Source organism: Anarrhichthys ocellatus, unplaced genomic scaffold, assembly GCF_004355925.1.
Source record: "Anarrhichthys ocellatus isolate YVR2014 unplaced genomic scaffold, GSC_Weel_1.0 scaffold105, whole genome shotgun sequence".
Classification (NCBI taxonomy): Eukaryota; Metazoa; Chordata; class Actinopteri; order Perciformes; family Anarhichadidae; genus Anarrhichthys; species Anarrhichthys ocellatus.
This window is the reverse complement of record NW_022280135.1, coordinates 919224-929631: the sequence shown is the minus strand read 5'-3', so window position 1 is coordinate 929631 and position 10408 is coordinate 919224. Positions and strand designations below refer to the sequence as shown.

The following is a 10408-nucleotide window of genomic DNA, read 5'->3' as shown; positions in this document are numbered from 1 at the left end:
ATGTATTTATATTTATGTAGTATAACAGTATAATATGTATTTATATTTATGTAGTATAACAGTATATTATGTATTTGTATTGATGTGGTATAACAGTACAATATGTATTTATATTTATGTAGTATAACAGTGGGCTGTGAACGGTAGTTATCTTCATACTGACCTAAAAATAAAACCCGTATGCGTCATGGAGACGGGATCTTAAGATATGATCCATACATTTGGGGACCTATTGCTCATAAAGTAATCTTATTGTGAAGACGTGGAGATAGTTTCTTTGTTCTGAAGAGTTATTGTTCTGCTCACACTTCTTGTGATTATTAGTTTTACCTGCTTCGGCTGCTCCACGATCTGCAGGAACGGTCCGTCCACTGAAACCAGAACAAAGTCAGTGACAACATTCACACACATTCAGCCTACGAGAGGAATCAAACATGACGAGAGACATTATTATTCTCATTTCATTGATCTAGTTTCAATTTCACACAGTTTTCTACTATTACTGTTAATAGTACTGTGATAGCTTTTAAATCTCACTTTTTCATAACTTTGGATTCAAATTGTTAAACTTCTTTCTGTCTTTTCTGTTTTCTGGTGAAAAGTTGTCATTAGTAGTTGTTGTTATTTGTCAGTATTCTGTGAAGCACTTTGAACAAAGATGGTGTACAAATAAAGTTGTATTGATTGATATGCTTGTTGCAGTAAACAGAGAAGTATGATTGTGTGATTTCCTGGTTTGAATCATGACTTCCTTCCTTTATATTTAAACGTTGTAATACAGTGTGAACAGGAAAGATCGGGTCCCAAAGTTACCCTTAAAGTAAAATGTAGTACTTGTACATGATGGTACTGGTACTTAAACTGAAGTATTTCTGAAGCTGCTTCAACCGATGAATCACATGAATTTCTCACATGTAAATGTTAAAGTGGAGAAAGCCCCCCCCCCCTTCTCTCTCTACTTCAGAGTAAAACAGTGAAAACGGAGAAGTGAGAGCTCTCACTCACCAGAGACGAGCGACGCGTCAACAAACTCACCTTTCACTTTACCTTCGTCACACATTCGCTTTACAAACAGGAAGCACGCTTTCTTTATGCTGCACAGCTGCTTCGTCCCAAAATACGCTTCATGTGTCCACTGCCGCTAGATCCTTTACAGGTGAAGCGCTTCACGCACTAAACATACGAAGGCTTTATAAAATATCATGTTCTTAAGTAAGAAGCTTCATAAAGAAACGCTCGAAGCAGCAGTTCATTAATCAACCGAGGGAAACTTAACGTGAACATATTTTTACTGTAAAAACATTTTTACTGTAAAAAAAATGTCATTGCTCCAGATTTAATAATGTTAATGTATTAGTGTTAATGTTAATAATGTTTATGTGTGCCAAACTATAATAACTGACTTCCTGTTTGTAGAACACCTGTATGCACCTGTATACACCTTCACCTCACACAGTATCTTAACGGTTTGAACCAGGAAATAGAAAACAAGTTTGAAACCACTGAAGTGGTTTTTAATCCGTCACATCGGCAGTTCAACGTACAGGTTAATAATTAATCCAGTCACAGAGCTCAGACACAGTTTAAACAACAGTCACTACGTCCTTTATGATATTCATATGATTATCAGTTTTCTGTGTGTTCAGTCAAACAACTAGGATTGTGTATCTGTGTATAAGGTCCCCATTGATCACGTGACCGGTATTTAGGATTGTGGTACCTGAGGAGGGTCAAACCAAAACACACCACATATTTAATGTGGAATAACAAGTTTAAATATTACAAAAGATTTGCTGTTGATCTATTTTGATATCTGAAGATAAAAGGAAACAAAGTCCGTTCTGCCAACAATGAGCAGCAGCTGCGTGTTGACCATTGGAGCAGCAGTTAAACAGAGACATTAAAGTCTCTTTGCACAGCAGGTGTGAAGCTGAGACGCTCACCTGTCCGCAGGGACGAGGTCGGATGCATCGCGGGGAAATGTGGGAACTCCCACAACGGATCCATCACGATGTTGTCGAAAATCTGGAGGAAGAAGTTCGGACGTGAAGTCGGGACACTCGATGTAGAAACATACAATTCATAAATGTGTAAATCATTTAGGGCTGAAACTGACCATTTTCATTTCTGATTAATTTCTCAATTAATAGATTTAGCTGTTTAGTCAATAAAATGGTAAAGAAAGATCTTTCTGTGTTTCTCAAAGATGACGTCCTAAAACGTCTCAAATATGTTGAGTTTACCGTCACAGAGGAAAATACTCGCGTTAGAAAAGCTGGAATTACATTTTATTTTCTTCAACATTTACTCAAAACAGTCGGCTATTAATTAAGAGTGGACAACTAATCAATTCATCTTTGCAGCTCTTATCCATTTTACATTATTAGGTTATTTTATAGGAAACAAAAACTTAGTTGTGTATTAACAAAATCAAACATTCAGTTTAAAAATCAGCTCATTTGAAAGATTTAAGGCTGAACCAAATGTTATTATTTTAACAATCAAAGCTTCTTTTAAAAGGTTTTTAAATGTTTGTCACATTTTATGACGTCATCAGGTTTTAAGTATACATTCTAGCGACTTCAGTCTGTAATATAATAGCGGTAAAGCCTGTTATGAATGAAGTGTTCATGGTGCTGTTAGATACAGGTGTGTGTGCTTCTCTTTGTCTGCGAAAGTCGGAGAAAACGTTGTTTTTGAAACACTAAACGTCAACAAATATGAAATGAAGCGGAATATTTCGTTAAGATAGAAACATGTTGTGAACTTTGACTCTTTGCTCCGGAGTTATTGGAAATGTTTGGATCCCATGAGTCAGAAATATACTAATAGTATAACACTAGTAATATCAGTGCAGCCTGATATCTATCTGATTCTGGTCCTGGATCAGAGCTCAACATTAATTCTAACAATATATTTCACTCACAATGAGATAACTTTATCTTGTTGTAATAACACAATATTTCTTTGCTGCAGTGTTTGCTGTACAGGTGAAGTTAGAGGTGAGTTTACCTGGTTGGAAGGATGAAGGTAATGGTCGTCTCCAGCCATGGTGTCTGCAGGTGAAAGGTCACAATACAACAATTACAACAGTGTAACACGCAGTGATAATTACAACATTTGATTAGCTAATGATGTAAGCAGACAACATAAAACAAACATTCATCACTCTTTATTTTATCATTTATTTATAACGCCCTGAAAAGATTCAGAATTAAACCGAAATATTATTTCTTTATTATTATTGTAAATAATAGGGTATTTTTATTAGTTTGAATTGTTAACACACCTGTATTTATTAAACAATACATTATTCACAATACATGTGATTTTATGAATTCTTTTTTTACAATAGATATGTATTGTCATTGTTGATAATAAACAATCCCTCTGACACTTGTTGCTGCTTGGTGCTAAGCGTGAATGCGCTTGTGTGAATCGTGCTAGCCCGCTGGCTAACAGCTAAGCTAGCGCTACCAGACTGTTGTTGTTTGTTTGTGTTGTTAAAGCGACCGTTTAGTAAATAAACGTTAATCACCAGCTAACACGACTACAGTACAGACCGTAACATAGTAACTGTCTGACTGTTAGTCTTCGTGTTACAGAGAGAGTCGGTGCAAACAGCTAAACTGTCCTAGCCAGCACGGAGCTAGCACCTTGAACACGAAACTCCGTTCACAAATCTGACATTTAAACGGTTATTACTCTATTTACTGATGAAACTTGAACAGCAGAATATACATTAATACATTTTAGAGTCAGATGAATCCAGTCATGAATTCGGCAAGTGTAAAAAACACTAAAAGTTTCAGCTTCTTACTGTGTTTCCCTGTTAAGAAAACGTGCACTGCGGTTATTAGGGAAGTCCAGCGAGTGAAGCTGCAGTAGATCCTCCAGTTACTACCACTAACCGAGGATGTCCATGTTTCATACACGAGCCGAACTCACCGTTGGCTTTCAGATACAAAATATATATTTAGTGCTGATGTGAGACATTCTGTCGTTTGCTGACGAGCAGAAAAACGTTAAAATTTTCATTTTTAACGCTGAGTTTGGTTGGCGACGTTCTCACAAGTGTACCTGTCTTATAAGGAAGTGAAGTAGCACAACAAAGCGCAACTGTAAAGGTTCACGGGTAAATTATGGAAATGAGTAGTGCAAATATACAGAAATCTAGTTCTCTGGTAAAAGTGGGTAGTTAATGTGTTCTTACCTGGTTAAGCTCGGGTTAATTTATGAGCGACAGTTAACTTTTAGACATCACTTCAACACGCTCGTGCCGAACCAGTGGATCCATTAATTGAAGCGCGTCACGACGCCACGCGACGGCGTCATTACAGTTTTAAATGAGAAGAAGAAGACTTTTTAATATGACGCGATGTTTAATCCCACCGAGCACGCGCCAGAAACAAAAAAGTCCTGCAGGTTGAAGTTTGTCTCGGTTTGTTCATAAAAAAAGTATGATTTCCTTCCTCACTGGAAAATCCCTGTGACGGCAGAGAGAGGTGATAAAAGAACGAAGAGGTCTCACTCTGACTATGGAAGCCCATTGCTGCAAATATATATATATATATATATATATATATATATATATGTAATAATACATCATGATTTATTAGTTAATTGTATATTTTTGTTTTCATCTGAAACTGCAAAAGAACTAAAACTGTCAAACAAAAAAAAGTAAAAAGTACGTTTCCCTCTGAGATGAAGTAGAAGTATCAAGTAGCAGAAAATAGAAATACTCAAGTACTTCAAAGTACTTCACTTAAGTACATGTTAAACAAAGATAGATTTAAGAGAGAAATCTGACAGAAACGTTCTCATATGTTCTTTAGTTTATTCTGAATAAACACGTCATGTATTTAAACATATATGTACATTTATATATTTGTACTACATATGTGTACAACATATTCAGCCTTAGTTGTTACAACATTCATCATGACCTGAACGTCACATCAAAGAGCATCAATTAAACAGTTAGTGCAACTTTACAGTTAAAAATAAAAACAACACAAAAAACAGCTTCTGTCTGCAAAAATATACATTTTATCTTTTTAATAAAACTGAAAATTTACAGCGAAAAAAATCTGAAGATACGAAAAACATCAGAGCACTGACGGTGTTGATGAGGCACTACGCAAACGTCCACCTGCAGAACAAACCTCCATCTGAAGAACAAACCTCCTTCAGGACAAACCACCAACTGTAGAACAAACCTCCACCTCTAGAACAAACCTCCACCTGAAGAATAAACCTCCACATGTAAAACAAACCTCCTGCAGAACAAACCTCCACCTGCAGAACAAACCTCCACCTGAAGAATAAACCTCCACATGTAAAACAAACCTCCTGCAGAACAAACCTCCATCTGTAAAATAAACCACCTGAAGAACAAACCACCTGCAGAACAAACCTCCACCTGAAGAACCACCTGCAGAACAAACCTCCACCTGTAGAACAAACCTCCACCTGAAGAACAAACCACCTGCAGAACAAACCTCCACTTGAAGAACAAACCTCCACCTGCAGAACAAACCTCCACCTGAAGAACAAACCTCCACCTGTAGAACAAACCTCCACCTGCAGAACAAACCTCCACCTGAAGAACAAACCTCCACCTGAAGAACAAACCACCTAATGGGCAAACCTCCACCTGCAGGACAAACCTCCACCTGTAGGACAAACATCCACCTTCAGGACAAACCTCCACCTGGTCTGCTCTCAGGGGGGCAGGGCTTAATGACCACAGGTGGTTCTAACGCTACGAGGCACAACGGACGCAGAGAAGCTGGAAAAAACTGCACATTTTGTAACATTGAACAACAAATAGAGAGTAGTTCATGACATCGATGGAGGATGTTTAAACACAGGAAGGGACACATTTACATTTACAGAGATTAACTGTTGTGGATGCACGAGGAAATATTTGCTCAAAAATCTTCGATATTCTGCTGTTTGAAACTATATTTTTATCATTTATCATCGTTACTCATCGAGTCATTAAAGTTGAAAACACTTCTTTGGACTAAACTGCTTTTCTTAAATCTGAAGACGAGACAGCTGGTTGTCCATCTTTTAGCTCGTTAACTTTATATTCCTGAAAATCTGTTTTTTGGGTTGATTTCAATTTATTTCTATCAAATATCAAGTTGCAGAGAAGAGAAACTTTTGGTGACTTTCTTGTTTGAGGTTGTATTATATTAAGGAGTCCAAAAGTCCTGAAAGATGTTATTTTTATATCTTGTACAAGCAAGAAAAAGACACTCTTTAAGGACTTTAGGGCTTCAAATCATTCAGTGGTAAAAGAAAGATTTTTGAATCCAACAAACACCTAAAATCTAATCAAAAACTTCAAATGTCCCAAGTTTCAAGAATCTGCAAGTTGTTTTTTTCCCGAGCAGGAAGTCATTCTAAAAAGAATAATTTGTAAGATGAAGAGCAGGATCATGAAGTATTAACTGTTTAAAACGTGTAAAAACCAGCAGTTGACATTATTTACCAGCGACAGACTGACTCATTATTGTGAATAAACAGGAGACAAAATGCTGTAAATACACAACACTCAGAACTACAGTACTTCATGCATGGAACAAAACACTGTGACAGCATGTGTACAGTTTAAACTACTCACAGCTACATGTCAGTACACACAGTACTGTCGACTGTAGGAAACACTTAAAGTAACAGTTAATGCCACTGATGTATCTGATCCACGTTCTTTCAAAGCCAGAAACTCTCACTGTAATCTTGATTTATTAAAGTCATTAAATGTGGAGAATACAGTCTGCATTCAAACTTGTTATTCCATCAATTAGTCCTTAAATAAGCTACATTTTGAATGGAGTTTGAGGCTTTGAGTAAAAACAAGATCCTTGAATCTAGAATCAAACACAGAATTTTAACATATTATTCTAGCACCAAATAACATCAAAATAAATCGGTTAATGCAGTTTAAAAAACTGAATATTACATCCAAAGTACAGTGATCAAATACTGTTGTGGCTACATGAAGAGCTGAGACCTTCAGCATAAAGTCCTTTAATATCTATTTCTTTACGTTCTGCATCTGGAATGTGGACGAAGTTCTTCTTTCTTTAAATCCTCCTTCATATAAACTGGCAGCTGAAGCTCGTCGTTGACAAGTTTTGTTGTGGCAGCAAATAAACTAATTTTATTATTATTATTAACTTTAGATTAAAGTTGTATCATATCAAATATGATCATTGTTGTAGATCTGGCAATGTTGTATTCCTTATTTTTAACTCATTCAACGTTAAATACTGAGCCCAGGTGTAAAGTTTTGATAAATTGAGCAATTTTACCTTCAAATTGCGAATAATTGAAAGAACTAATATTGTGATCAATATAAATATATCCCCTCATAGTAAATTACCGTGAATTACTTAATTTGTTGACCCCAATCAATTTTCAATTACAAATTAAGTTTTGCTTGCTAGTAAACAAGCTAACTAGCTCGCCAAGCTAGTAATATGTCTAGTTTTAGCTAGTAATGTAGCTAGTTTTCTAGCTAGTATCTGGTGCACAGAGGGTCAAATGTTGTACCAACATTTTTAACATTTTATTTTTTCCCCCTACAATTATGTGAATTTAACTTTTAATTTTGTCTATTGCAAGCTAGCTTAGCAACCACCTTGTTAAGCTAATGCTGAGCTAGTTTTCAGCTCAGTTCTTTAATGCTATCTGCAGTAGTAATGTGTTCCCACATTTTAGTAATTGAACCCTTTATTAGTTCTTCAAATTAAGTTTTGTTTAGGCAACAAGCTTGTTAGTTAGCTTGCTAGTAAACGAGCCGATTAACTTGCAAAGTTAGAGTTGTTTCCAGTTTAGCTTAGCTAGGAATACAGTTAGCTTTCTAGCTAGTGGCTGGTGCTACCTGATACAGTGCCACCATTTTTGCCCACATTTTAGTAAATCTATGCTTTTGATTTACAAATTTTATTTTCCCGTAAAATTTATTGAGTTTTGTTTTCATTTTGTATAGACAAGCTAGCAGGGCAACTAGCTAATAAAGCTAGTAACATATCCTTAATTTACAAATTAAGTTTTGTTTCGACATACTAGCAAGCTGGCTAACTTTCAAGAAAACGCTAACCACCTTACAAGCTAGTAATGGTGCTGTTATATAGCTAGTTTTTTAGCAAATGTACGGTGCTGCCTTTAATCACAATGGCACAACTTTTTGACAATTTCTAACGTGACATTTTCTCTTTATGTAGTTCCACGGCTCAGCTAAACTCAGTTTAATAAGACTCAACTAGCTAACTGCTACCAGAGAAGACGGGAAAGCGATAAAGTCAGTCATACATCACAGCTGAGTATGTTAGCATTAACTGAAAACAGTGTAAAGCAGCACAGTTTCCATCGTAGCAACAACACCATCTGTAGCGCATCACTGTAATTTTAGTTACATTTTGCATTCTTTATAAGAAATTTGGACAAATAAAGTCAATTCTGTTGAGCGAAAGAAAGATGCAAAATAACGGTATATTGGTAACCGTAAAAGTAAATCTTGGCAAGTTTCACAATTGCGTTTTGGAACGTATAATTCAGATTATTTGTCGTGATCTCAATATTAATTAAATCAACTAAAAAGACAGATTTTGTGACAGTCTGGTCATGAGTTCTTTATTATGTCACAAAAGATAGATGTTTTCAATCTTGTGCACAAGTTATTATCTAGTTTGCACAAAATCCGTCTTGTGCAACGTCATCGTAAAAAGATTATAATTCATGGCAAATCAAACTTTGGCTTATAAATCCTGTCATATATTCACAGTTGGTGTTGCTGCCAAAGTAAGAGCTTCACACTTTCCATCTGCAGAAATACAAACTGTGCTTCAGGCTTTACAGTTTATCTTCACTTTAACACTTTTTTGATCTGACTTTTATGTATTTTTTACTTCTTTGACTCTTTGCAGTTACACACAGTGGTTTCAGAGATGTCTTGTTTGATTTTGCGTGCTCATTAGCTTCGGAGAGCTTCACCACATAAATATTGTGTGAAACCAATATTACGAATAAATTTCACAGAAGAAGAATCATTCAGCCTCCAAGGAGATTTGTGGTTTAGATAAACAAAATGTGGTCGCAGCTTCTTAACTAAACTGCCTGTCTTCAGGAGTTCTCCTGTTTCTTTATATTCTCTAATGACAATATGATTAAGGTTATAATCACTCTATAGCTGTACATTATATTAATACAACTAAAGTTATTACAATTAATCAACTGACATTGAGTCTACTGCTACTTTCTGTACATATACAGTCACATCTGGACAGAAATCTACTTCTGTTAAATACTTCTATAGATTTATTTTGTTCAAACTCTGAAGCTTATCCATACTGAGAAGTTACTTGTTCCTCTTTTTTAAGTAAAAAAGTTCAGTTGCTGAATATTAACTATGAAATCTGTGAGTGATAAGTGCTTGGTCAGCAGGATGGAAATGTGATCCCAACTGGACCAAACTTGAGGCGATCCAGGACTTCCTCCCACCGCGTGCAGGCTGTAAACTTTAAACCTCCTTCAGTCTCCAGGTTGATCTGCAGCCCGTCAGCGTCGCTACGAAGCTCCACGAGTGAGCTCACAGCCGGCTGATGGAAAACAAAATGGCCTCCCAGATAGCAGCAGGAGGCAGGTAAAAGGCAGGATGCTGATTTTTTTTAGGCGGGTCGGTCAGTTTCCTCCGTCTCTGGAGGACGGACTCTCAGAACGACCGTCCTTTGAGCCACCTGATGACTTCTTCTGCTTCTGCTTGGACTTCCTCAGCATCCGAACCTGCAGACACAGCAGAGGAACAAACGTTGTGTAAATTAGTAAAGATAAACTACAGAGATACACACCAAACTACAGATAAACTACAGAGATACACACCAAACTACTGATTAAATACAGGGTACAGTACAGGTATACTCAGAATATACTAAACTACAGATTAAGGACGGGCATACTCAGAAGATACCAAACTATGGACAAACAAGAGGTATACACAGAAAATACCATAATACAGATAAATCACATTTTCACGTGAAAGGCCATAAAAAAAGAGAAGTAAATGAATAAACAGGAGAAGAAAAGGGACAAAGAAGAAGAAAGGATAGGAACGAGGATAAAGACAAAAGACAGAAATTAAAAGAAAAACCAACAAAAACACAAACTACGGGTGCCCTTCGGGGACAAACCTTTGGTCCAGCAGCAGAGATGATGATGTGTCCCGGCGGTTGGATCCACGGTTCTCCGTCCACCTGGACATGTATGGATTTGCTCACCGTCAGCCTGATGTAGTTCCCTTGAGCAATACGGATCCCTGAGCGCAGACCGCTCTGCACCTGGCCCTGCACACACACACACACACACACACACACACACACACACACACACACAC

At 36.8% G+C, this 10408-nt stretch overlaps 1 protein-coding gene and 1 long non-coding RNA gene across 3 annotated transcripts; both read right to left on the bottom strand.

The window, feature by feature from the left end:
• Nucleotides 1-69: 69 nt before the first annotated feature.
• On the bottom strand, nt 70-4500 carry LOC116399216 (nuclear factor NF-kappa-B p105 subunit-like). 2 transcript variants are annotated; one of them, XM_031876181.1, is made up of 4 exons: nt 4214-4500; nt 3013-3056; nt 1944-2025; nt 70-371 (listed from the first exon to the last, which is right to left on the bottom strand). In XM_031876181.1, exons 2-4 carry the CDS (start codon nt 3049-3051, stop codon nt 250-252), a joined length of 243 nt encoding a protein of 80 aa, XP_031732041.1. In that variant the 5' UTR covers nt 3052-3056; nt 4214-4500; the 3' UTR covers nt 70-249. The 2 variants fall into 2 exon arrangements, with proteins under 2 accessions (XP_031732041.1, XP_031732042.1); XM_031876182.1 differs by lacking the exon at nt 4214-4500 and adding an exon at nt 3821-4198.
• Nucleotides 4501-4823: 323 nt separating this feature from the next.
• On the bottom strand, nt 4824-10402 carry LOC116399208 (uncharacterized). Its single transcript, XR_004213814.1, has 2 exons — nt 10206-10402; nt 4824-9801 (listed from the first exon to the last, which is right to left on the bottom strand). It is a non-coding gene; the product is annotated as an uncharacterized LOC116399208 (long non-coding RNA).
• Nucleotides 10403-10408: the final 6 nt, after the last annotated feature.

What these genes read in the sequence shown, in the direction of transcription:
- LOC116399216 (XM_031876181.1), bottom strand. Translation starts at nt 3,051, where the DNA reads ATGGCTGGAGACGACCATTACCTTCATCCTTCCAACCAG. An exon ending in ACCTTCATCCTTCCAACCAG is followed by an intron (nt 2,026 to 3,012) that starts GTAAACTCACCT and finishes TTCTTCCTCCAG; the next exon opens with ATTTTCGACAACATCGTGAT. An exon ending in GACCTCGTCCCTGCGGACAG is followed by an intron (nt 372 to 1,943) that starts GTGAGCGTCTCA and finishes TTCTGGTTTCAG; the next exon opens with TGGACGGACCGTTCCTGCAG.